Below are 27,586 nucleotides of genomic sequence, written 5' to 3'. Positions count from 1 at the left end.
GCAGTTTTCACTGGCATTGTCTTTCCTAGACATGTACACAAAAAAAGAATAAATAAAATAGGGAGAGGTCACAGAGGGAACATTAAAGACCACTATTCTTAACTGAATATCTGAAGAACACTACATTTTAGAGGGCAGGGACATTTTTGATATACATTGATTTTAAATTGTTTACAGTGCTGTCTGACAGATCAGAATTAGGTCACTGCTTGGAGCATACAACAAACGACAGGAAAGGGCATTTTAGAACAGTCTGCATTGCCTTGATAGTGATCATAGAGTACCGAAGGTAATACTAGGCATGTCTAGCAGAAATGAGGTAAATATTTTAAAATGGTATTATTCAGCTGATTAATCATTTCTCATAAAATGCACTTTTTTTACGCAGCAAGTACATTTGTGTAGGGTGTTGCACAAAAAGTAGGCCTATACTGTAGTAACACTTTTGCACACCCTATATTATCATCATTTTAGGGAGTAACAACTAAATAAAACAAGTTTTCACAGGTGAACGATCCATTCTGACTTAAGTATGAGTTAAAGATAAGAAATACGTAGCTCATGTTTTAAATCCATTCAAATATTTACAGCCGAAAGGTAAAATCTTGAAACAGCTGGCAGCAGGACGCATCTCTTTCCAAGCTTCGAGAGATTGCACGCAGTTAAAAGTTTAATCTTGGAAGTGAAAAGGGTGGAATTATCAGTTCCCGTTCTCATTCGTTACACTTCCCTGGAATATACCAGGAATTCCAAGCACATAATCAAACAAATCTTGAATTGTGTTCAAATATCAGATTTGCCAATTGCACTTGCAAAATGAAAAACCACCACAACATGAAAGTCATTTGCCATCTAAAGTGCACCCTACATGTTACAAACATTCTGTATAAAAAGTTAATGACTGGTCAGCTTTGGCTTAGATACCTTGAATAGAATGGACCTCTTGCATATACACACCTATAACACAATCCTATCAATAAAAACGGTACACTAAAAACACTACTACCCAAGCATAAAGTGCATGCTTTACATAACACACAACCTGTGTACAGTACAAGACACAGAAATTATCCCAATTATTTGTCAAAGGGTACACATTATATTGAGAGATTAATGGTAGTTATCAATGTAATATTCTGAACAGGCTTACAAACTTCTAGGTATGTCAGCAACATTTACCTGTATTGTCCAGACAAGATCACTACACTGTGTCAACGCCATTAAAACGTATAGATGATAAGGACCTAGATGCATTACAAAAGCTCAGAAAAAATGCCCATGCAGGAACAGACTGGATAAATAGCTAAAACAGTAATTACAGACTGAAAATATTAGGATTAATTCAAACCAATGCGTAATGTCTTGTAACAAAATGTCTATGCACTTAGGCCAAGGTTCCAAACATATTTCTTCCACAAAACCAACCAATGAGAAGCCAAAATAGGTCATCATCAGTTCTGACAGGAAATGCACATTGATGGGTGCTTCTGTATCCAGACTGGACTGATGTTTAAGGAAAACTACTCAAAATGACGACATAGATTTTTTGGGACAATGTCATGTAGGGCTGGGATCGATGCATCGAATCGGTTCAATGACCATCGATGGATCAAAACAAAATGAAAATGGTGAAACCACATGTCATTTCATGAATCTATTTTATTAGGACGAAATTAAATTCCACCCCACCTACATCTACGCACAAACATTTTCTAGAATCAACCCGGGAACTCAGTCAAAAGTGTGAACAGAACAAACACAGTGAAATACCAGTATAGCTGCTACAGGACTAAAGCTTTCTCTGTTAAATTACTAACAATGCCATCCGACGTTTGGAAGTTTTTTTTTCTAAAGAATAAAATGGAAAAGTAAAATACAGCATTTGTGAAACTTTGCTGAGCTTCCCCGGCAATACCACAAACCTGTGGGACCATTTAGTGAGTCTCCATCCAATAAAATATGACAACGTGAGTACTAAAAAACAAAAGGAACTACCTACAGTGGCATCGTATTGTGGAAAGAAAATAGAGCAAAAAGTTGCCTGAGCAAAAGAAATGAGAGACCCGACAGTGGACGTTGATACATCGCAGAGGGAGCTGCATTTAAAAATCTGATAGGGAATGTTGTTCCATGCTACGCAATGCCCTGTCGAAACATTTCCAAAGCAATGCCTTTACTTACATAAGTAAACGATCATACTGGGGCACTTTTTAATGGCGTGGCAAGTGTGCACTGTGCAGGGCACAATATAAACCTATGCATTCAGAACAGTTTGGAGGATGTTTGAGCCGTACACACATTAGTGGCAACATGGGAGAAAGAGCTTGCTTTCACTGAAACCTCTGTGTCTTATCAGCAACAATTCGCTTACGCACTGTAGTCAACAAATCAACAAAATGTCACCTGAATATCCTGGATCAGACTTGGGGAGAAACAAACTAGCCTCTTTAAAATCACATCTCAGCAATCAGAAAATGTTCCTTTCGGTGTTCAGTAAAGAAGCTGATGTAATGACTCGAGAGTTTTGTATGGCATGCAATATCACTTGTGCCAAATGTCCTTATTCAGAAGAATTAATCTTTTTATAAAATTGGAGTGTTGGCGCTAGACTAGAGAATGCATTTTTTCTATGATATATTGCAGGTATAAAATTTATATTATATTTCCGTATCTTACGTTTTATCAGAAGCAGGTACTGTAATCCCTTTCAAAATAAATACAGTGCATTTGTCATCACAAAGCCCTCAAAAGCTTTTAATACATGCGGTGGTAATATAACGACATTTTTTTTTTTTTTTTTTTTTGTTAAACTGAGAATTCAGAACTTAAAGGGAAGAGCTTGTCAAAAAGAATCCTTACAAAAATGTGGTGTTTTTGGTGAAATCAGGGCCATTATCGTACTTTGTTTCATAATAACTGAATATATTGTATTTGAAGTATGTAATTCATACAGTGCAAACAGAAATAATGGTAAAACACCATAGTGTTACATTTAAAGATTAACGCTGTAGACCTACAGTACAAATAACAGATAACAACTACCGCACAGAGTAAGTGCATGATTCCGTTATAATGTTCGAGAGAACAATGCTAGTACTTAAAATGTCTTGCACACAAATATTTCAGGTTTTACAGTATGTGTCTTGCAGCTCTCGGCCATGTGAAAATGTTCAATTATTAACAGCAAATCCTGGTCACAGAATTATAAAAACACTGATCACCACTTGCGTTTATCTTTTCATTTTTTCTACATTATTTCACATGTTTTTTTTACAAACATGTTCATTGCTTAACAGGTAATTGTACGAAAAAAAGAATCATATAGAAACACACTCACAGCTCTTTGTGTTTTTCCTCAGCTAGGATCTGGTCATTTGGCTTCAATCCATACCTTTAAATAAATAACAAATTGAAAAAATTACTTAACATTTTACATTCAAACTCTCTAGATATTTCAACACATTGCTGCATCCACCCAAGTGAGAAAACATGTTAAACATTGTGAATAAAATTAATTCAGAACAAAGCATAGGCTGAATATGATCCAGGATGTTTAATAGTTTCAGAGAAAAATAATATGAGTATAGCTGTGTTAGTGTGGCTCGGTGTACGGTCGATGGGTACATAAGTTGACGATATTTATTTATTTATTTATTATTTTGACCCCAGTTTTTTCTACCCAATTTGAGTGTAATCCCATCACTGTAACCCTTATGGATCAGGAGGACTGCAGATCAGCCAGCAACCCGTGTTCCTGCTTTCATGGTTATCCTCTTCACCTGCTGTCACCTAGCAACGGATGTGACCAAACTGGTGAACCCTCGAGGCAAGGGCCCTCTGCACGACCTGCAACTCTGCACGAGCACGACTGGAATTACACTCACTTACTGTATGGCAGCGCTCGGGAGATCAAAGGCAACCACTCAATATTTGATTCCTACATAGGAAATCAAACTGTTGATGTGCATTTTTCATTGTTCACCAAAGTAACAAAACAGCCTAGCTCTTAAATGGGATTTTCAACACCACCTACCTGCGTGGCTGGAACTTCAGATCCAAACCCAATTACAGCGGTTAAGAGTGGGAAGGCCAATGATAAATAAGTTACATCATTGACCTCGACCCAATATGACGGTAAAAATGTACCATGACTGAATTTTTTGCCATTAATTATCAAATAAGGAAAAGACACTCCTGCATTCCCCCAGCATTTATCGTTCATTTTTCCAAGCAAAAATATAATAAAGCTTTTTGCAGTGTGTATTTTGCCTACAAAATATAGTAGGCACACAGCTTGAATAATACTGTTAAATACAGGTTTTAATTGCTTCAGTTAAATCTATCAGTAATAGGTTTATTTGATGTACTGACAATATTAAGCATTAACATTTTGCGAGTACTTTATGTAATACATCGTTTTTCATGGTCCTTTCCCTTGCTCTATTTATCAGCACCTGGCGTCTAATAGCTCTAAAAACATTGCAAGCAACATCGCAGTCTCCTTTATCAAACTCTACCACATGAGGATCAAGGTACTGGGTTGCCCTGACCTTTCCATTTTGTAACTCGTCTTAAAAGTACCGGTTTTTCAGTATTCTAATGATATATATTTCCCAATATAATATCAGTGGTAAACAAACACAATGATACTTAACTATGTACAATGAGCTTCTACACAGCATTCCAGGCCTGTTTGAGATAGTTCAGCTTTAACATATCAAACTATCATACATGGGGAGGTCAGTCCAGAAAGAGCTTGGTGTCAAAGCACTTTACAATACCTACGGTAGCCTGGAACAGCAAAGCTCATTTCAACCACAATGACTTGTCTTTTTGCAACTATGACAATACTTCATGTACTCTTCATATTAAACATATCCAGAACCAGCAGAGTCACCAATAGTACATCAATGCTATTGTAATGTTTCTCATATCCATCAGGGTAAAACTTTGCCTTCAAAAAATCAACTGCTTAAACAGGTTTTTGTGAAAATAGAGACAGACTGACGTGTGTGTATAACTAGTTAAAATTAAAACTCTATCCAGTAACAATTGTGCTATACATAGAAAAAATCCATACTTTATAATTTCATTCATTATATAAAAGACATGCGGCTTTGGGATTTACTGCGCTACACATTAATTTACTGTTGACTGTAGAAGGCTTCTGGTTGTATGGTGAACTTGCAATTGCTTTGTTAAATAGTGCATGTTGGCCATGTTGTTCCAACTCACTTGTCAAGCAAGTCCTTGTCAACCACAGCACTGATATCGAGAAGAGGATTGCCCATTCCGAAGAGAGCATTTTGGCTGCAAGAGAGAAAAAAGAGGGAGAGATTACTTTTTGTTTTATTACATCACGTTATGGGTTTACTTCTTCCCGACTGCCAGATAGTTGGGAACATCGATACAGATCTAGATGATCCCATTGTGCTCTTCAAAGCTCACAACCAGCTTCTGTAGAGCCCAGGGTACGTATTGCAGACGATATATTACATTAAAGGACTGGGGTTTTACTCATTCCGGTTCAATGTCTCACATTACATTTCACTATGAATCTCATTGAGACCATAAGGCAAATATCCTGGTCCCACAAAAAAATTAAGTCAGATTGCAATACACTGTAACAGGTTGACTTTTTTTTTTTTTTTTTTTTTTTTTTTTTTAACTGGAGACTGAAATTTTTTTTTAAACTTCAGCATGCAGCTTTTTTGGAAAAAAAAAGAGAACTGTTACACAAGATGCTATATTTAACTCCAGCTACCTCAGAAGAATACATAAAGCATTAAACCATAAAATGTCCACATTTCTGATTACTGCACTCCATGAACAAACATCTTTTAGTGTTATTTTTCAAATCCATAAAAGGTTCACTTTAAGAATATTCTGGACATAATATATAGTGCGGGGGAGGGGGGGGATGCTTAGGTTAGCCAGGGTGTCACCACGCACCAGCGACCCCTGCAGTCGTGGCTGGGCGTCTACAGGCTTGCCTGTAAGCTGCCCAAAGCTGCGTTGTCCTCCGACGCTATAGCTCTGGGCTGGCTGAATGGCGAGTCGGCAGTGTGACAAGTGTAGAACAGCGTGTGTTCGTCTTTGACCTCCCGAGTCAGCGCAGGAATGGTAGAGGTGAGTTGCGCCTAAAAATAATTGGATATTCTAAACTGAGAGAAAATAATAATAAAAAAATAAAAATTGGCGACTACTAAATACAGTAATAAAGTGTGTCTCTCACATTGTGGAGTTTTGAAATTTCACTCACACAAACACAATTGTTCTGTTGTAAGTGAAGATAGTACTGACATCTATGTTTTAGATGAAAGTGGCATTAGAAAAATTAAAATGCAAACAACAAAGGAATGTGAACCGGCAACAGAAAATAAGGTTATAGAACATTTTTCTGAACCTAAAACAGTAGAACTAAATATCATTGCCAGCGATCGGTTTGAGAGAAGTACTCAGGCAAAACGCGAGTTTACATCTAACATCAGTGTAATGCATGATGAAATTTTTGTTCCTGAACCTGTCCAGAAGAAATGTGAAATAAAAATTAGAAGACTGGATGTTTATGTGGAATTGAATTCATAATTATGATATTTTTATTCAATTTACATTGTTAATGTATAACTATTATTTTTCTTTGATAATATGAAGTGCTAAACTGGAATTGCAAGTCCTTTCCTAAGTGTTACGTTTGAAATGTGCAACACAATTATTAAGTACTTGTTGAAATTATTGTTGCCTTAAGTGGTGTTCGTTTTTCTGCTGAATTGTTCTGGGCTGGTTTCATTGATGACTCAACAGTTTTCTGTGGCTTTGTAACATAAACTGTACATTTGTTAAACAATATATCTGCCAGCACTCCCCTGCTCTGCAAAGCCAATCAGCTAATTTTAGTTAGAACATATCTAGAATTCATAATTAAAAGGATCAAAGTGACATATCAAAGTGACTTAAAAGTGACATCAGTTAGTTTTTTTTTTTTGCTTGTTTTTAATGTAAATATCAATAAAGCCATCAGCCAACATAATAAATGTTTATTGTGCTTTGGGTTTTTAAATGTACAGCTGATTTATGCTATTCTAAACAGAGTATTTGTCTCTTCAATGATGAGCCAGTTCTCTGCTACTCTTGCTGCCAGTACTTTGCTTGACATTGACAAATAAAATTAAAGTAAATAAAATCCACAAGTAATCAAAGGTTTGCAAAAGTACAGTACAAAAAGCAAAACCCTGGAGGAGCCTGAAGCAGCCTGCCCACTCCTTAATTAAAGAAATAGTTTGGCCCTGACACTTCCATCCCACGTGCTCTTTGGGCATATAGGATAAAGCATGTAGCACTCTTTAGCAATGTAGCATTTTTTGGTAAAAATAGGTGTACATTTATTTAAAAAAAAAACACCCCATCCCCCACCAAAAAAAAAAAAAAACTTGTTCTAGTGTTTTCTAGTTTAACTGCACCGCCGCATAACATAAAAACCGCCTGACACTGCAAAATCATGTTGCCTTTTCCAAACGTGTAGTTAATAATGAAGCTAAAGAAATACATCCATTGTTGTTAACATGCAAGTACACGTTAACGGTCAATCCTTTAAACTGTACGTGACTGCCTTCTGTTTTTTTAAGACAAATGTGTTGCGCAAGGGAAACCATTGTGCAATTAAAAAATAAATAACAGACATGTGAATCATTCAAGAATTCTAATTGGTAAGCCAAACGATCCCAAATGATCAAAGTCAAGCCTGAAATAATAAGTGCGTGTCTATATCTATCTATATATATATATATATATATATATATATATATATATATATATATATATATATATATATATATATATATATATGTGTGTGTGTGTGTGTGTGTGTGTCCTGCATTAACATTGCATAATCAAAATCAAATTTTAATGTGACATACACTAGCACGAATACCAGTAAGTTTTTGTTACAAACAATGTTGTCGAATAAAACACGTAAACACTCAGAGGTAAAAAAAAAAAAAAAAAAAAAAAAAAAAAGAAACAGTGAATAATAATATTATGAATCTTTGCTTAGAAACGATGTGGGGACACCCCTGGTCTAATAATGTATAACGCACATATTATATATATATATATATATATATTATAATATATATAATATATATATATATTAGATAGATTAGATAGATTATAGTTACTAGATAGATAGATAGATATCTATATCAAAAATGTAAATGCAATTTTTATACTACTGTCACTTTAAATCGTTACCTTAAAGCTGGCATGCTTGCTAATAAATCTGATCTCTGGGCAGTCCTGCTGACAAGTTGTTGTACAAGCAAAAGCTTTTTACTCTTTTTATTCTGCTAATTTCCAATACATAACGTGCTTTTCTGTTTCAAACCGGAACCCCCGCCCCGCTCCAGTTGATTGGGTAGATCACAAGAGGGTGGAGCAAAATGTTTCAAAAGAAGATGTAGTTGGCTACTGTAATGTCATTTAATTTGGGTCCTACAATTGCACATTTTTGCAAAGGTGTTGTATTTTTCTCTTTTACTATGTAGAATACAGTCCTTTAAGATTTTACTTGCAGCGATACGCTAAACCTGGTATTTAATTATGTAGTTTACAGTTTACTGAAAGTCGTGCTTTTAGGAAGCTTCAGGTAAGATTCAAATCCGCATATGCTACATTTGGGTTTCACACACATGGTGTCTTTCTTGTTAGTTAAAACAGAACAAGCATATTTAAAATAAAGGGGGTGCCACTTCAATTGTACATCTGCAGATTAACAATACTGACTGCCCACGATGGGGTAATGTTGGGTGTTTATTTCAGTTGTGAAATATCTGAAGATGAACACGTTGTCATTAATAAATTCAGACGTGTGCTGCACATATCAAACGTAAAGCAATTTAACTTATCCAAGTACAATTTTCACATTGTTATTTGAATAATGGATTTAATAAACAACTCCTTATAAAAGCCCGTGTATGGCATTGGACTGAACGTTTCAAATTATGAAATTAGACACAGGGTTGGTTTATATATTTAACCGACACGCCAACCAATTTAATGCGGCGCGCACTCACACATACATAACAAAAGACACGTGGGAACAACAAGCGCATCTTAACTAGGAACTCGGTCTAAGGTATGTTGTAAGTGCAATAAACCATTTAAAAAAAACACAGTTAAAATAATATGCACATTAAAAACCCTTTTTAGCAAAAATAAATAAAACATCAAGTTCCCGCCTTGGTGCAAAACATTTAAATGCAAGGATAAAAGAAACTCATTTCGGTTTATTTAGAAAACGGAATGCAAGTCAGTTCAGTTAAACGCCACAGTGAAATCGTATGTATTAAAGCAGGTGGAACATTGCACATCATCACACTGTTCAAACTATTATGCTTGTTATTACCTTGGTTCTTTTTCTTCAAGTTTGAGTTTTTTAGCTTGAGGTTCGTCTGCTGCCATCTTTACTGCCCACCACAATCACCTTCACCAAAGAGCCAAAATGAAAAGGAGAATACAAAGTATTGAGGTCTTTGCTGACCACAGACAATGCCTGAATTGAACACCGACAATGAAAATCATAACTGTCAAACATGTGAAATTAACAGCAAATCATATTTCCAAAATAAAATCCATGAAATGTTCTTCTTCCCATAATAACATTTAAATGCACTTATATAGACAACAATATGAATCCGCGCCATTGTCACCTGTTTCAGGTTTATGAACATGGTGTGACCCGAACTGATGCCGAGTAACTATACACTATCTTTACCTAATTCATAATGTGTGTTGGGGTAAAGCAGAGTTACTAATACATAATTTTTGTTTACTTTTTAGGTCTTTCTGGGGTAACGGTTGCCAACATTACAGTTTCTAGTTCTGTGCATACCCGTAGCTATCAATAATAACTGTAGTGCTGTGCAACGTAACTCCGTATCCATCATCAGTCATTTATTTGACGTATCTTTCCCTTGTTTGGCTTAAATAAATAACACATCTAAACGTTGCATGCTACTGCCTTGCTCTGTAACGTTGGCTTAATGCAGTGCCGTAATGGTTAACTTACATACGTGAGTAAACCAAAGCCGTCGACACTTGAAAGTGTTTTTTAAAATAACAATTATACGAATATATATATATATATATATATATATATATATATATATATATATATATATATATATATATATATATATATATATATATTTTTAATCGAGGTTCAGTTTGGCATTAAAATAGACGCCTGTTGTTTGTGGTCCTTGCAGCCATATTTGCCACAGCAACACTGCTGGGAGTGAATCAGGAACTGGAATTAGGGTATATTCTTTTTCTTATTATTTTTGTAATATTTAACGACAGGTTTCACAAAAAAGTTAAACATACAGCACGTTTTGTATAGCGGTAGAGCTACATGGAAGAACACTTACTCACCAAACATGAATTAACTTTGTGCGATAACTAAGTTGCAGTTGAGTTACAGTAGTACTCGTAGTAGCAGGGCAAGTTGTAGAAATCTGCGAGAACCATTTAAATTATTTCGCTGCTGAACTATTAACAAAATACAGTTATTTTAAAATTAAGTTTTAATGTTATAGAATCTGCCCAAAGTAGTTCAGATTCAAATAAATAATGATGTTTCTTTAATAAATAATTTTTTTTTTTCCATTCTGTATTTACCATTTGCGTTGTTTATCGGCGGCTGGAGAAAGACACACACACATCTATTTAAATCTATGAATGTGCTTCTGATGTATCAGTTGTCACAACAAATTAATTAAATATTTAGATGATGTTATGGACCCCATAAATAAGTAGAGGTGTAACCAATACAGTGTCACAATACGATACTTATGACGATGTGCAGGTCGTTATAATTGTGTAATTATTATAATTTTCATTATAATAATGTTATATTTTAACATTCCTTCAGCCAAAACAAAATGATTCACAGCCTGTTTCTCATAAACTCTGCCGGCGACATATTTCTGGAGAAGCACTGGAAGAGTGTGGTGAGCCGCTCTGTATGCGACTATTTCTTCGAGGCCCAAGAGAAGGCTGTCGATGTTGAAAATGTGCCCCCGGTCATCCCCACGCCTCACCACTACCTCATCAGCATCTACCAGGACAAAATCTTCTTTGTGGCAGTCATCCAGACCGAAGTGCCGCCACTCTTTGTTATCGAGTTCCTGCATCGGGTGGTAGAGATGTTTCGGGTGTGTCATTTTACTGGTCATGGAAATGATTGATTGTTTTGGTAGATTATGTGTAATAATACTAGTTAATTCCGCAGTCTGGTGCTGATGTAACTGTATAGTAGGGTGGGTATACAACAAATACAATTCAATGAATATAAGTATTGGATCAGGTTTTTGAGCCACCAGTTCACATCAAAGATAAATGGCCCCATGCTGCAGAGGTAAAAAAAAAAAAAAAACAAGCTACAGCTTCGCTTTTGCTGCATCTTGACACCCTTATAAATAGTGGAGTATTAGCTTTGTGAGAAATAAATCTCCTGTACAAAGTGTGGAAACTCTTTCTTATTCATAGTACTTTAGAACTGAGTATGGCCAACAAATAACAATTGAGTGAATATACCCCCTGCAGCCAAGCAATTTATAAAACCTGCCAAGTACAGGCTGCATTATGAAGCAAGAACTTTTTTGAAGTTAAAAAGAAAAGGATCTTTCCCAGGCCAGAACAGACTGCTAGAGGACTTGGTATTTATCTGTGGCCTGCTCATGTATTACTGCCTTTGACTTTTGTTCTGTTTACTGCATGCTAAGCTTGCTCTGCTTGGTGTAAGTGAGTGTGTGGGCTGTGGAACACAGATAGGAGCTAATCCAGTTAGATCAGTATTTTACAAAGCGATAGTTGTGTTTAGAGATTAAAAGTAGTTAGTGTCAATGCGTACTTTCTGCGTGTGACTGATAACTTTTTTTTGTTTATTCTTACCAGCGCCCATTCACAGAAGTTTGGCTGTATAATTTTTTTTTTTTTTTTTTTTAACCTAGCTCTGAGCCGGAGAACTACCTAAACTTAATTTAATTATACTTTTAACAGCTAAACCGTTTACTGATTCAAGTGAAACAATGTTACAACCAACAGAGAAGAATACATTTAATATTTATCACCAGATTTCAAAACATTTTCAGTACACAGTAATCTGGTCTAAAGGCGGGTCTCGGGTTTCATACAAACAACCCCTGAGTCATGAAACCAGTTTCAGATAGGTGTGCCTCATTCGAAAACTCAGTAAGTTTCCAATACGTGGCTTTCTCTGGTCACAGAAGCATTCTGGGAAATGTATTTCTCTTCCTAGTTAAATAACAAAGACTACATTTTCCTCTTCACTGACTTCAAAGCCCACCTCACCTTAAAGGGTATAAACTGCAACAAACTTTCCTTCTATAACATTCCCCCAAACTCTAGTACTGTATTTTAAACATTGTATTTTTTTTTTTAAATGTACTTGACAAAGGGGATATAGACTTGTGTTTTTGGTAAATGTTGAATGTGCTTTTGTGTGTCTCTCTAAATCAGGATTACTTTGGTGAGTGTTCTGAAGCTGCCATTAAGGAGAATGTAGTTACAGTGTATGAGCTTCTGGAGGAGATGCTAGATAATGGCTTTCCTTTGGCTACAGAATCCAACATACTGAAAGAACTTATCAGGCCTCCAACAATTCTGCGATCTGTTGTCAATTCCATTACAGGTAAGCCAGACAGTTGTATGTTTAGAATAAATGTAACCTGTTTTAAATATATATATAGTATATATATATATATATATATATATATATATTATATTATATATGTGTAAAACATACAAAACAGACTAACCTTGGAAAAATTACGATGTTTTTTGTACTGTATTCATATATATATATATATATATATATATAATAATTAATTTAATTTAAAAATATAATTACTTTTTTTTTAAATCAGGAAGCAGTAATGTTGGAGAGACATTGCCTACTGGACAGCTCTCCATTATCCCCTGGAGAAGGGCTGAAGTGAAGTACACAAATAATGAAGCCTATTTTGATGTTGTTGAAGAAATTGATGCTATTCTAGACAAATCGGGTAGGTACATAATTCAGACAAGCAGGTGAAAATGTTCTCTATTCCTGCTTTTAAATTATGCATATTAACATTTTCAGTCAAGTATGTATAGGTTTTCTGATAGAGGGGGAATGATAAATCCTGTGTTTCTTTGGAATTGGGAATTACAAGATTTATACACCAGCTTACTAAAATGATGTCTCAGAAGTGAATGATTATATTTTGTTTTCTTTTCTTTTTTTTGTCAGGTTCAACTGTGTTTGCAGAAATCCAGGGTGTTATAGATGCTTCTATCAAGCTATCAGGGATGCCTGACCTGACATTATCATTTATGGTATGTACTGTATCACTGTTGATAAACTAAAACTTTTTGAATATATATTATAACAAGAGCTGATAGCTGAATTACTTTGTCAGTAACCACTATACATTATTTAATAGTATTACTTGATTAACATATGTTCTGCAAGCAGACAATGTGTTATCTGCTTTTGACAAAAACACTTAGTTGTTATATTGTTTGGAATTAAACCCATGTTTGTACAGTGTATGGTGGGTTTGTTTTCTTATAAATAAACTTAAATTATCCCCTTCTTGAGATGTAAAACATGCATACAGTGCAGTCTGTAACTGTAGTCTCAAAGTTTAAAGAACTTCATCGAGGCTGCTCACACAAACAAATGTTATTGTTGAATAACTGATAAGCTCACAGTTTGCCAGTTCACTGTTGACATCATGTAAAACCTGAAATCAGTGTGCATTGTGACTGTTAAATGTTCAGACCATGGCCATTGTGCTGCATAATGAATGCGAGGCAGCTAGTTTAATATGCTTATATACCACTTACATGTATCTAAATGTCACCGCAGAACCCCAGGCTTTTGGATGATGTCAGTTTCCACCCTTGTGTCCGCTTCAAGCGCTGGGAGTCGGAGCGAGTTCTCTCCTTTATTCCCCCAGATGGAAATTTCCGCCTGATGGATTACCAAGTCAGCTCCCAGAAGTGAGTTAACAACTAAAACTGGCCAAGGGAGTAATGAGAATAGTACTTGGTCTGTTCACACATTAAAACAGTTAAGAAGTTAGTACAGCAAGTAAATCCCATTCGTTTGGATATTTCTGATTTTCACTATTAACAGATCAGTTTGTTGCTCAATACTCATCATTTACCCAACCTTTTATGCAGCAACACTTAATCCGATTCAGAAATGGAGTCTGAATCTTGATGATATAAACCGAATCTTAATTTTTCCACCCAGGTGTTATTTAACATTTATTGCATAATATTGACATCCTCTATTAATGTTCAAACTAACAGAAAATGTCAATACTTATTAATACAGAAAAAAACATATTTATTTACTTATTTTTGCATTTGCATATGTCATGGACATTTTTGTTAAACATGGACTACTGCCCAACTGTATCTCCTATTCTTCCATTGACATTTGAAAGGTAGTTTAACAAGTAAATAAATTTACAGGAGTGTCTTTGTTTTTCCAGCATTACTTACTTTCAACTTTTTTTCCAGTTTGGTTGCAATCCCAGTATATGTGAACCACAATATTAATTTTAAGGAAAGTGGATCATCAGGGCGTTTTGATGTTACTGTTGGACTGAAGCAGAACATGGGAAAGAGTGTGGAAGGAGTTATAATGACAGTCCACATGCCAAAAGTGGTGCTTAATATGAATCTAACTCCAACCCAAGGCACCTACACATATGATCCAGTCACTAAGGTACTTCATAAAACAATGGGTGTAAAAATACAGATACTGTAATATATGAACAGTCACTAGTTTAGCGTGCAGAAGATTGAAATGGGAACGGTAGGACCTTTTATACAGTTACCGTAGAATTATTTGAACCTATAAACCGTCAAATGTTTTTTTTTTTTTTGTTTGTTTTTTTCCCCCCTTCAGATTTTAACTTGGGATATTGGAAAGATAAACCCTCAGAAAGTACCAAATCTTAAAGGAGTAATCTGTTTACAGTCTGGGGCACCAAAACCAGAGGAGAATCCCAATCTGAATATTCAGTTCAGAATCCAGCAGCTTGCAGTTTCAGGTGAGAAAAGAGAGTGGGGGAAGAGTGCGTGACAAGTAACAATATAAATGCAGTATGTAGTGTCATTCTGCCTAGGTCTACCAATGGCGGTAGTGATTAGTAAGATTCAAATCTTTAAGGTGACATTTTATCAGCTTTTTAATAAAAGTATAAAGTAGCTGTTATTTAGCTGAAGTGAGCTCATAATCATTGTGCAGTCACTAGATACCTGTTCTTAGAGGGTACCAGATTTACTGTATTGTACAAGTTGGTACAGCAGAACATTTGTGAGCTAAAACAAAACTTAGCATTTATGTCCGATATAAATAGATGAAATGGTAGCTGTATTAGTCCAGAGATGATAGACAAAGAAATAAAATTGTATCCAATATAAAATTGTATCTCGTAATTTGTTCAATAGTGCAACCAACCTGTCTGTCACATGATATTTTAGATGCTAATTGGTCTTTTCTTATTTAGGTATAAAAGTGAATCGTCTAGATATGTTTGGAGAGAAGTACAAACCATTCAAAGGAGTTAAGTATGTCACCAAAGCAGGAAAGTTCCAAGTTAGAACATGAAGTATAATGCCAAAGTTTACATGTTCCACTGCGAGGGCTGGAGAAATGCTGGCACATCGAGGGTCCCTTTTGCTACCTGACTAACTAGCCATAGACAAAATGCTAAATATAATTTAGGTTTTATTTTCTTTAGCATATCCTGCACATTTCCCTGAGGTACAATATATAGTCAATATTTATCTGATTATCTAACCATATAGTAAATGAACTTCTAAACCTCTACACTTAAGCACAATCGTATCCTTGGTAGTCAAGTAGTTTGCATGTAATAACAATGTATATTAGTGTGTTCCATGTTGCACCATTAGATTTCTAAACACATTTCCAATGTTTTCATGCTGTGTTTGCCTTAAAGAAAATAACTAATTTTGTGTTTCTGGAAATATACTGCCATATATGAGCCTCTTTAAAATATGCCCAAAACAGTTGCCTTATCTGTTGAACCACTCCCCAACAACAATCATGCTTGTCCTTTTTGATTTGTATTCTTTATGCAATATTTCAGTTGTAGTAGACACAAGAACCAGCCCGTGATGCGAGTGCTTCTCTTAACACTGTTTTTAATGTATGTTACACAGTATCTTTTTGCAATCATAGCACAAGATAATAGGTTGTTCATAATACAAAAAATGAAGGGGAACAGCAATTATTTTCTTAAATTTGTTTTAATGAATGTTTAATAAAGTTTGTGTTCATTCTTTCAAAAAATAGATACATAAATCCAGATCTGGCCTCTATTGCCTTGTGTTGTAAGTGTTCCACTTAGAAAAAGGAATTGGTTACACATCTAAAACTTTAATTGTAGGATGCTGTCACTCACCTCAAATTCCACAAACACAAAATCAAAAAACTGCAAAAAGCTTCAATGTTATAAAATATTTTATTATAAAAATGCAGTGAGTGACACAAGGCAGCTAACAAGTCTACATTTGAACTCAAACCTATTACAAGATACAACAGTGATCAAGGAGTGCCCAGGACCTTCAGATGCTACATAGAATTGTGTGGACCAGCTGTGTAAATTATTCAAGATCTGTCCTTAATTATCCATGCCTGTCTGCAGCAAGCAAATTTAGAGATTTAAATCTATAAATGTTTTTAATCCTCTTTTTCAAATGTAAAAGGCACATATTAAATCAAATGGCTAAATGGCATACTGTAAAATAAGACCATACAAGTTTATATTTACATTCAAATTGCAGTAGGTTTTTCATACAATTAGAAAAATATAAGGCTAAAATGTACTAGTGTAGGGTTTCTTTAAAATACCAACAGACAATTTATCAGTTTTAACTACAGTATTTCAAATGAAGTTTTGATCCTGTTTTTTCATTATATTTCTAATGAATAATAAAGTTCAGATTTGATTAAAACCTTGTACAACTACTTGGCATAAATAATCCTGCATTATTCAACAGTTTAACATGTGTACAGTACTCTTGTGACCGACGACCCCTAGCAACCTTGATCTGAGTCTGTACTATGAAATTAGCTTTCCCCAGTTAAGTGTTTTCATCAGTACTTTAAAGTGTGTTTGCGTTAAAGATTATTGGCCAGATTGACTGTACTTTTGCAAATCCGAATATTTAATTTGAATATTAAATGTATTTTTAAAAGCAGCAAAAGGTTAATTTATCTGACTTATGCAAGTGTTAAGATGGCAATATACAGTAAGTGCAGTCTGACTGAAAGGGTTAATCTTAAGCTTTATAATACTACCTTTACACATGTAACTATTTTTATAATTTATAAACTCCAGCTTTAGTGTTAAACGCACTATCCACAGCGTGAAATAAATGCCTGGAAAAAAATGGAAAAAAAAGGGGGGGGTCTTTGGCATAATTTTCAATGACGCTCAGATATCAATTAACATGGAAAATGTAAAGTATTCAGTGACATTACAATTCAGTGCTTTAACAGCAAATGTGTAACAATCTCCACCCATCCTTGGAGTACAAATCACATTAAGCACTGTTTTAGAAAAGTAGGATATTTTGTGAACACAGCTTACACACACATGCAGTTATGGAATATTTTTGTATTCCCTCACAAAACTAAATGATCCAAATCAGCTAAAATGGTCTAATTGCAATATTATATATATATATATATATATATATATATATATATATATATATATATATATATACACACACACACACACACACACACACATTGATAGTATAGGAGTACAATACAACCCCATGAGAGGCCGGAGCTGCTTTTCTCCCCACATTCTGACATTGAGTGGGTGAAAGTCAGTTTCTATTTTACAGCACCCTATACGATATATATATTTTTTTTATAATACATATTTAAATAAGAATCATTAAACATTATAGCTATTCTTAATGTAACAATCTGCTACAAAGACATTTCAGATGGCTGTATTACATCAATATCAGGGTCTACTGTATACTATAAACGGATTACTTTTAGACATAAATCCCAGTTCTTTGCAGTGAACACAGCAATGTAAAATAAAGCTTGTTTATACAAATCTCAAAAGCATACACCTGGGGGAATTTGTTATCTTCTTATAAACTGATGTGGTGGTATGTGATATATAAAAAGGAAGAAGTTTCTTGTATTAACATTTGTAAAGGTCAGCTGAGTATATATGGAAATGGTTAACCCAAATTACAGTATATTGTTATTCCCAACTATTTAGAACACACACCTTGTAATATCGATGGATTTCCTTCTAATGATATGTTCTACCCTGTTAAAATACTTTGTTTCAGGCACAGGTGAAAATCATTAAGTAAATTCTGAGGCAGGCCACTGTGTTTTAGAAAAGAAGGAAGAAAAGACCATTTAATATATATATATATATATATATATATATATATATATATATATATATATATATATATATATATATATATATATATTATATATAGTTCAAGCACAAGGGGGAATAAACCCTAATTTGCATATCTGAATACAAATACACAAAATGTGTTTACGGATATTATTGTTTTGAAGAGTAATTCTCATAACACATATGAAAATTTTATTATGCCAAACATTTGTTTTTTTTTTTTTTAACAAAGCTGTTATTCTGCAAACATTCATCTACATCTGAAAAGATATAAATCATTTCTGGTGTTCATATTCTCTTTTGCTTTAAATTCAAATATCCCATAGGGGGAGTTTACTGGTACCAGGGAGTCTTTCTGGCCCAGCGCAGTGTGAATCCAGCATCCGTACGGATCTTAATGGAAGCAGCTTCAGCTTCTCTCACTGTCTCCTTGACAGACTGCATCAGATTCTGGGCGTTGTGAACAAGCATTTCTGTCGCCTAGAAATGAACACACACAGTACCAAGTGTAAAGTACAGACATTCATAATATGGCAACATTGTACTTCAGAGTTTGTACCAGGTCTGTGTTAAATGTATTCCAAGAAATACTAAAAGAAACAAGAGTTCAATGACCGAACGGAATTGTGGAAGTTCACTATGTATACAGTATATAATTTTGGAGTGTGGACTCCACCCGCGATTGATAGAAGTGTGAATGGTCTGTTAATAATAACATTAAGATCAGTGGGTGTGTGCTAGCTGTCCTTGAATGGGACACTAAGCTGGCAGAGGTGCGAGTGGCTTGTCTAAAGAGGAATGCAAGGTACAGTATAATACAGAACAAGTACTGCATGTCAGAGGCAATTTCATAGATAAAAGTTGAGCATAATTCAGAGGTAGAAGTAGTTTCAATCATTGCATTGGTAATTTAACAATACATTAGTATTGTGAGATGATACAGTGCTTTTTTACCTGCTCAGACTCTTCCTCGCTGATATTAGTGCGGCCCAACATGGTAGCTTTGACAGTGGAGAGGATTTTGAGCTGAGTGCTAATTGTCGGAATACGTTCACACACCTAAGGAAAAAAAAATAGCAGGTAGTAATGTCAATTTACAATTAGTTCAAAGTCCAAGGAGGAATGTGTAACGATTATTTCCCTAGGGGGCCCCGTCTATATGCTTGTGTTCAAGTGTTTTGGGATAATGCAGTTATAGAGTAAGGGTCTGTTTTCCTTGGTTTTCTTCAACACTTTTTTTTTTTTTATTAAGCCAAAAGAGCATGGGTCTTAATTCCAGCACATAAACATGGTCTCATAAATAAACACATGACAGTTAAGTTGTTTTCCTCAAATAGCTCTACAAGCTAAAATTATTAGCATCAAGTGTATATTTGTTAATGAGGATAAAATACTGCCCATAACAGGAAGACCAGTCACATCAAACCCATTGGTTAAATGCACAGACAGAATTGGTACTAATGAGCAGGTTGTGTGTGAAACATATACAAAAGTGTCTTGAATAGCTTAGACGCTCACCTGCAGAAGGTTTGTTCGGATTCGCTTGTCAGTGCACTGCTTTGCCACTTCTTTGGCCAGCCGAGTGACCTCATCAGATGCCTTGGCGATGTCCTTGGCACACTGAATAAGGGCACGCTTGTTTCCAGTGACGCCACGCACCAGACGGGACATTTCCGCCATCAACAGGGCCATTCGCTTCGCTGCACCAATTATGTCATTTCCCTGGGAGGAAAGAACAGCAGGTCGTCACAGGTTGTATCGACTCAATGATGACCTGTGTATCATTTGACATATTATTGGAACATTAAAAAAAATAAAAATTAAAAAAAATCAACCAAATACAAAAAATAAACTCAACTAAAACTAAAATTAGGTAAATAATTAAATGTGCCTTTTCATGAAGCATTAACTTGTTCTTGTGCATCAAACTACCTTGAGAAAACAGATTTTAAATAACTCATCAGTTAAAGCTTTATGAATATGAACCAATGTATAATCTAGAACAACTGACAATATTTGAATATGCATTTTACTGGTGTACTTAAATCTAAGGTTCAGCAAAGACTCTGATTCTCCAGTGCGCTCACAATTTTTGTCAAGTAAACTGTGAATAGACTTCTTTACAAAGGGGATTCATGTGAAAAAAATAAATAAAAATCACACCCGCCATTTCAATGCTTACTCCATGCAACACTTTGCATGATGTTAGTAATCCATGACCGATCAAGGAAGAATGTCTGCTTTAGTTTTATGCATTGTGTTTTTGGGACAAACTGTTACAGTTTCTAAAAATTAGACCGAAAAAACATTTGAGAAAGCACTTATTGCTAATTTAGAATTGTACAGGTAGGTATGATTACATTATTACCCTGTTTAATAGTAATAAAACAGAAAATTAGTTTTAGAAAATGATCATACATTGTAGAATAACCCGATTCACATAAATAATATATGATTAATGCCCACTAACCATGTGATTGCCATTCACAATTACATTTAAAACATGATGATTGTGCATTAGTTAGGTTGTGTGAATAAGATATTAGTTAGCCAGGTTACCATAATGTATCAAATGAGAATCATATTCTCTAGTAATGAGACATTTTCAAAAGAGTAATCAATAAAACAATTGAAATTAATTACACTCGAACATTCTCAACCAGCAGGTTTGAAGTACATGTGGCTGATAACACCGTGTAACAATTTTTTTTTTTTTTTTTTTTTTTTGTTCCTGGGTAGTAAGTGTTATTTCCTAATTGCTTATGACTCAAAAGTATAGAAAATGGCTATTATTCCCCACAAACTTTGCTTTTGTGACCAGGACAGTGATATTTCAAAAAAAGTCAGAAAAAAAACAACATATGAATCCAAATTAACATGTATTTATACTAAAGTAATACAAAAATGACTACAAAAGATTTAGAAGTGAGTAGTTTTTTGAGATTTACGATTATACTGTAAATACACTACAATACTAAGGGCTGCATTTGTGAGACAGTGTCCATTTTAGAAATGTGCAACTTTCAATTTTGTTTTGCAACTGCATTTTTTTTTCTTAACGTATTTATCAGTTTTACAGTGCTCCCCCACTATAACGCGGCTTCGGGGGACCCACAATATGTGCGTTATAACTGAAAAGTATTATAAAACAGGGGGAGTGGGGGGGGGGGGGGGTGCGGCGGGGGACAAAAATAAACACACAAATAAAATTACTACCTCTCTATGATGCACATACAGTGAAGCAAAAATGTAACTTTCCGAGAAATGCATAAACCATGCATAAAGCACAATGTAAATCGACGCTATATTTTTGGCATTTTGTTCAGTTCGAAGCGACAGACAAGCAAACCAAGTGCGAGAAGGAGTGCAGGTCAGGAGAGGGGAAGAGGGAATGGGCTCGCCCCAGGTTCGGCTGCCGGAGCAGGGCTGAAGTGAAGCTGAAGTGTCTCGTCACCCGGAGAAAGCCGCAGCTCCTCTCGCAGCAAAAAAGTAAATACATTAGGAAAGATAACCAGGTAGGCCTAATATTCATTTTGTTATAAAACAAATGCTGAATATGATGTCTGTGTTATAAAGTGCCAGTGCACTTTTCTTCAGTTCAGATACTATATCAAAAGGGAGAGACAGAAACGGAAGTTAGACAGAGAAGTTGTTTACAGTTTGAACAACACCGGTACTGTATTTACTGTAGAAATATTGCATGAATCACTAGTACAGAGAAGGGAGGACATGCTGTAGGAGTGTTATATCCAAGGAGCGTTATAAGCGAGAGCCTTATAGCGAGGGAGCACTGTATATATTTTAGTAGTAAACTTCTAAATTATTCCTAAAATGTACAACACCTTTGGAAGGCAAGCTTTATTTGTTTTACTGTACAGAGCTTGATTTATATATATATATATATATAAATTGCAGACAGTCTTCCTTTTTCCTTACAATCACCACTCCTTAGTGCTATTATTCTTTGTGTTTAGTTAAACTAAAGGACAAGGCAAACAGACGGGTGGAATGACTTCTTCATGAATTTCTATCTGGAAGTCATTGGGAAATTGTCATCCATGGCGTCACATGTGATTTGACGTTATTTTAACCGATCCTAGTTGGCAGAAACCTCAATGTAGATGTATTCTGAAGGAGAGCAAGCAATGGGACAAATCGTAAATGAACTCTGAGCAGAAGCTGCAGGACTCAGTTTGTTCAAGTGCAGACAAACTACTCATTCCTGGAAACCCAGCAACGGTCAAGAGGGATGCAATAAAATCAAATCAAATGGGTCAACGTTCCGAACGACTGGATGCACACGGACCAATCACCAGTGGGAAAGCGGAGTACCTTACTGGACCACTTGCGTGCTTCTTGGTGCAAAGACTTAGCAGCGGCCAAAATGGGCTGGTTAACTGACTGATCAGTGGGCATTAAGAACAGCTCGGGCTCGTAATCGTCTTCATTGTCTGAGGGGAGGGCGAACTCAACATCATCTGCATCATCCTCATCATCTATATCTACACCCGCCTCAGCGGCTTCATTACCCTCAGTCACATCGGGCTGGGAGGAGGAGGAGGAGAAGGAGGGGGAGCATGGAGAGACAAGGAGAGAGTTAGTATGAGACGCAGAAGGTGGAGAACGGGAGCAGGAGTCAAGAGGCTTTAGTTGCTGAGCATCCTCTTGGGCTGCAGAAAAGGAAAGGTAGGGGTTATGGAATGGGTCAGTAACAAGCATGCCTAGGCTCTACAACAGAGACTTTTTGACGGCTCTGTCCTGATTTTTTTGAGCCACTGACACTTCAGTTTACTGGAGATGTGTGTGCAAAGACCAGCATATCTATTACATATGTACTGTGCAGCAGGATGGTGTATCTTAGCACTATATACAGTACAAACAAAGTAAATGCTGCATATGACAGCAGGATTTAAGGCAAGTCCATAGCACCATGCCAAAAATGTATTTGGATCCCTTGCACATACAGTAATCACTGAAGGAAAGGCGTCAGTGGTAAAATTCAGGGTAAAGTCTGCAAACTTTTTTTTTTTTTTTTTAAACCAAATACTTTGTCAATAAGCAGATGACTTAATATAAGTGCAGGGAGAAGGCTGAAAAATGATTACTTAGCAGACTACATAGATTTGTGCAAGACAAAGATCAGAACAGGATTGCAAGCCACAGACACTTCAGAAATAGGAAGCCAGCACGTAGTTGCTTTGGAGAGCAGCAGGTTTCGGGTGCTCAGGGTGAAGGCAAGAGATACTAAAGAGATTGGGTGTGCAGTGTAGAGAGAAAAAAAAAGGTTAGGAAAGCAACAACTACAAAGTAAAAAAGAAATGGATAGTTTAGACATTAAGTTAGAATGTTAATATCTGTCAAAACGACACTTTTGAAGTTGAAGTGTAAAGAGTAGGCATCCATACCTAACAAACCTTTTCAGAATCTTGCTTTCCAATGAATATTCGTGCTTCCTAGCATGTTAGTTAACTACTAAGTTTAGGTTCCTCCACAGCCTAAAAGAACACCTTTTTTCATTTAGAGGAAGCAAAGCTATTGCTTCAACTCAAGCACATATTTACAGCAGCAAAACTAAGAACCTTTGAATACTGTGGCGCTCACCACCTTTGCTTTGCACTCCCACGTATAGTAAAGATAGTGGGTATAAAAGCGAAGTTGTAAACATCTATGTCTATGAATGAAGCCTCCTTCTAAAGGCAGTACCATCTCTACTACTCCCAGAGAATACACTGCCCACAAGCAATGACAGATCTGAACAAACGTACAAAAGATCAACTTGTGAAACAGGTTGAACATTCAACCTGTGTCAGGGGGAGGACCTGGGAATCAATTAGGGATGCTCTGCATTAAGCAACAACGATAGACTGATTTAATAGAAGATCTAAATATTGGTTTGCCCTGAATTCTCAAATATGGAAATGCACCACCAAAATGTGGATTAGATGTAATAAATATTAATCATTTTGTTAGACAGTTACTTTAAAATGTGCATGCAGTGTACAAGCACATCTTCCAAGTCATGTGCAACAATGAATTACCATAAAACATGCATTTTAGGATTGTAAAGCGCTTAAAACCCATTCCGAAGCAAGGGAGATTCTAATAGTCATTCGGATTTTTACAAAAACATTTTATTAAATTTGATGTCATTTGGTTTTGGGGACATGAGACCTGACCTGACTTTTTAGCTTTCAGGCAACAGATAGAAGTACCTTCCTGTAAGAATAGCAGCAGAACACAAATACTATTACATGGACAGAAAAGGAACACTGTGTATTATAATCCACTGCACATAACAGGAAGATACATAATATAAAGTAGGCATATCAATTTTATTTAAGTCCTTAAACATACCCACCTTCCAAGAAGAGAAAAATATAACGGCATCACCATTATAAGACATTTATCCAGTAAAATGTTATAGTTTTTAGCCAAAGGACACAGCTTCTAGGTGTCTGTATCTATCTGGACTCACCTTGCTGGACCACTTCCTAGCTTCCTCATGCAGCTGTCTGGCTGCCACCATCATTTGCTGGTTGACCATCTCGCCTGCCTTTTCCTCAGGGAACTCCTCATCCTTCTCCTCAGGGGGTGGGGGTCTGGGGGGAGGCACTTCACCCTCTGGGAGAGGGGGTTTAGGAGGTGCAGGCTCATCATTCAACTGCAAACAAGAGATTGTTAGTCCGCCAGCCTTTATTTTAACTTTAACCTGAACGGTGGTCCAGTCAGACCCAAAATTGACCCTTTTCTGTCTTTACAGAAACAAATCAGTGCTATGTTAAACAAGGGGCACTTACCCAGTTCAGCTTGCCATTGAATTAAAAAAGGCTTGTTACATTTTTAACTTTGCAAAATTTGGTCATATGTACTCTGCTCTACATTTAGGTGTTGTTTAATTAAATAAATACAAAATATAACACAAGAATCAAATGCAGCTGACAGCTTAACTATAATTTTAACATGGTTGTCTAAGCCAATACTGACAGCTTAACTATATCTTGGGGTCAATGACTTACATGCAGCTGATCAAGGTCAGGGGGAGGTGGAGGGAAGTCTGGCTCTTGTGGTTGGAAGGCCTCTCGGACTTTGGCTACCGCTCCCAGAATCCTGTATCCAGAGTCCAGGAAACTCTTCTGGAGACCTGCACAGAGCAGACAAAAAAACACTTCAAAATCACAGCGGAGCTCAGAGCAAGCTTGAGCCCGTTCTGGGCAAGATTATTTCACCATGATGTTAGAGAAGGAACTTTGCACTCTTGTTCTTAAATGGGTAAACTCCCCCATTCTTTAGGAAATGGGCCAACGACAGTCTTAAACTTATGTGAAAACCACATTCTTTTACATGCCTCAATAAGAAGATATCTACTGGGTGTTTTGAAATGCCGATTCGAATCCCTGATTAGGGCTTAAGAAAAGCAAACAATCATCTAGAATGGCTTTAGGAAATACTATTTATGTCAATTCATTTTCAGAACACTTATGAAATTATAACTATGCAGAAATGCAGTAGTAACATAACACTTTCAATGGCAGGTAAATCAAGGCTAAAATATGGTTCTAAATAAATAAATAAATCAGTAGAGAGAGTTATTTTGGAAATTAGACCCACATTCCAATACCGTAAAGAATCTGGGCGCCTCGACTAAACACCAGAGGGTATGAATCCTCAATGCGATCTCTGGTAAAACACATAGTACTTGGAAGCACGGTACCTGGATCCTGGATGTTCCCAGCTACACCCTTGGCATCCATTACCATGGGGGAGATGGTTTTGCTCAGATCGTCAGAGGCGGCCTTTACAATTTCACGGAACCTGGGATCTTCAGAGTTTTCCACTTCCCGCTTAGCTACCAGCAGGATCCTATTGGCCCGGCGTGCAATGCTAGTGGCGCCAGCGACAAGCATCTGGGGCTGGACATTGGCCATGGCCACCCGGCACTTATCAATGTCCTTTTTAATTGCTTCTTCGGATGCGTCCAATAGGGACTTTGTATCAATGGCTTCATCTACCAAACCTATGCAGAACAAGATTAAAAAAAAAAAAAAAAAGGGATATTATATTATCAGTCTTGGTGTGTACAATTAAGTATATTCATTTGTATACAGTTGCCAGTCAGAACCCCATATTTCTCAAGGCTATGTACAATTCATACTAACACAATATATTTGTAACTTTGTGCCCACCAGTTAGTGAATTTTAGACCTTAGTAAGATTCTACTATTTTTAGTAGTGATTATCAAGCTGAGCGTCCTTACAGGTCACTATAATGGCTTATACTGTACAAGCTGTTTAAGTATTGCTGATTATGGAATACCGTATATTTAAAAAAAAAAAAAAAAAAAAAATCTGCTAGTCGAGCTTTTTTGGACAATTACCTGTCATTTTTTCAACATTGTCAATCCACTGATTCTTCATGGTCTCAAAATGCTCATGAGCAGCCTGGTTACCAGGATTCCTCAGTAAGATGCGAGCAGCTGACACTACCTTCGAATCACACAAATGAAATAGTTAGAACCCAGTCCAATACATATTAAACACTGTATCCGAGTAGAGAATGAACAATGTGCTGCAGATACATGGGTAAAAGTACATCCAAGCATGGTGGCTGTGACAAATCCACTGTCAGTGTTCAGAATCATAAAACTTCTTGCTTTGAATGGCAGACAATTGACTTTAAGAAAAGGCATGTTATTTAAATCAGCTGAACAATAGCAGTTACTCTCGAGTCTCCAGCCCACATATACCCCTTCTCCACTGGCACATCCGACCTGTGAGGGCTCGGTACGGTACGGGTACAGGTGGTTCTCCACTGGCTGTTTGTTGAGCCGAGCGAGAACCAAACCGTGAAACTCCAGCCTCAAGATATCCGAATCCGGCTGCGAGCCAAGCCAAGGGTGGGTTTAAGGATTTCCGTCATTACGTTGCATCAGTCAGTACACTCCAGATACGACAAGCAAGGTGGGCAGTGAGTGTGATTAGAGAAGTACAGCCTCTAGTTTCTCTGTGGGCAGACAGAAGTGTTCAGGAAGATCTGGAGTAGTACGTCAGAAATGAGAACGCTTAAGCCCGGA

General features: G+C 36.2%; 3 protein-coding genes across 8 annotated transcripts in view; 1 reads left to right on the top strand and 2 right to left on the bottom strand.

Moving 5' to 3' along the window:
- LOC121321812 (adenosine kinase-like) overlaps positions 1 to 10,904 on the bottom strand; it is a 125,381-nt gene extending 114,477 nt beyond the window's left edge. For 2 of the 4 annotated variants that reach the window (XM_041261030.1, XM_041261031.1), the window contains exons 1-3: positions 8,251 to 8,358; positions 5,236 to 5,310; positions 3,338 to 3,391 (exon numbers count right to left, since the gene is read on the bottom strand). In XM_041261030.1, coding sequence (XP_041116964.1) covers positions 3,338 to 3,391; positions 5,236 to 5,310; positions 8,251 to 8,264 — 143 coding nt within the window. In that variant the 5' untranslated portion in view covers positions 8,265 to 8,358. Of the gene's footprint in view, positions 1 to 3,337; positions 3,392 to 5,235; positions 5,311 to 8,250; positions 8,359 to 9,403; positions 9,482 to 10,677 lie in introns of those variants that run through there. The other 2 variants (XM_041261028.1, XM_041261029.1) reach the window with 2 other exon arrangements.
- On the top strand, positions 10,251 to 16,802 carry LOC121321811 (AP-3 complex subunit mu-1). 2 transcript variants are annotated; one of them, XM_041261027.1, is made up of 10 exons: positions 10,251 to 10,317; positions 10,931 to 11,213; positions 12,541 to 12,550; positions 12,644 to 12,712; positions 12,948 to 13,085; positions 13,313 to 13,398; positions 13,934 to 14,067; positions 14,596 to 14,803; positions 14,987 to 15,131; positions 15,591 to 16,802. In XM_041261027.1, exons 2-10 carry the CDS (start codon positions 10,941 to 10,943, stop codon positions 15,689 to 15,691), a joined length of 1,164 nt encoding a protein of 387 aa, XP_041116961.1. In that variant the 5' UTR covers positions 10,251 to 10,317; positions 10,931 to 10,940; the 3' UTR covers positions 15,692 to 16,802. The 2 variants fall into 2 exon arrangements, with proteins under 2 accessions (XP_041116961.1, XP_041116960.1); XM_041261026.1 differs by having other exon boundaries at positions 12,541 to 12,712.
- A 1,930-nt stretch (positions 16,803 to 18,732) lies between these two features.
- LOC121321810 (vinculin) overlaps positions 18,733 to 27,586 on the bottom strand; it is a 33,879-nt gene continuing 25,025 nt past the window's right edge. Inside the window, exons 15-22 of one of the 2 annotated variants that reach the window (XM_041261025.1) lie at positions 26,891 to 26,999; positions 26,227 to 26,529; positions 25,532 to 25,656; positions 24,991 to 25,176; positions 22,848 to 23,060; positions 20,034 to 20,237; positions 19,470 to 19,574; positions 18,733 to 18,995 (exon numbers count right to left, since the gene is read on the bottom strand). In XM_041261025.1, the coding sequence (XP_041116959.1) occupies positions 18,849 to 18,995; positions 19,470 to 19,574; positions 20,034 to 20,237; positions 22,848 to 23,060; positions 24,991 to 25,176; positions 25,532 to 25,656; positions 26,227 to 26,529; positions 26,891 to 26,999 (1,392 nt within the window). In that variant the 3' untranslated portion in view covers positions 18,733 to 18,848. The remainder of the gene's footprint in view (positions 18,996 to 19,469; positions 19,575 to 20,033; positions 20,238 to 22,847; positions 23,061 to 24,990; positions 25,177 to 25,531; positions 25,657 to 26,226; positions 26,530 to 26,890; positions 27,000 to 27,586) is intronic. The other variant, XM_041261024.1, reaches the window with a different exon arrangement.

This window comes from Polyodon spathula, chromosome 10, assembly GCF_017654505.1.
Source record: "Polyodon spathula isolate WHYD16114869_AA chromosome 10, ASM1765450v1, whole genome shotgun sequence".
NCBI lineage: Eukaryota > Metazoa > Chordata > Actinopteri > Acipenseriformes > Polyodontidae > Polyodon > Polyodon spathula.
This window is presented reverse-complemented; position numbering and strand designations above follow the sequence as displayed.

Bases quoted from the DNA above. Each gene is read 5' to 3' on its own strand.
- LOC121321811 (XM_041261026.1), top strand. From the start codon at position 10,941: ATGATTCACAGCCTGTTTCTCATAAACTCTGCCGGCGACATATTTCTG. The intron at 11,214-12,540 runs GTGTGTCATTTT...TCTCTAAATCAG, and splicing joins GGGTGGTAGAGATGTTTCGG to GATTACTTTGGTGAGTGTTC. The intron at 15,132-15,590 runs GTGAGAAAAGAG...TTTCTTATTTAG, and splicing joins CCAGCAGCTTGCAGTTTCAG to GTATAAAAGTGAATCGTCTA.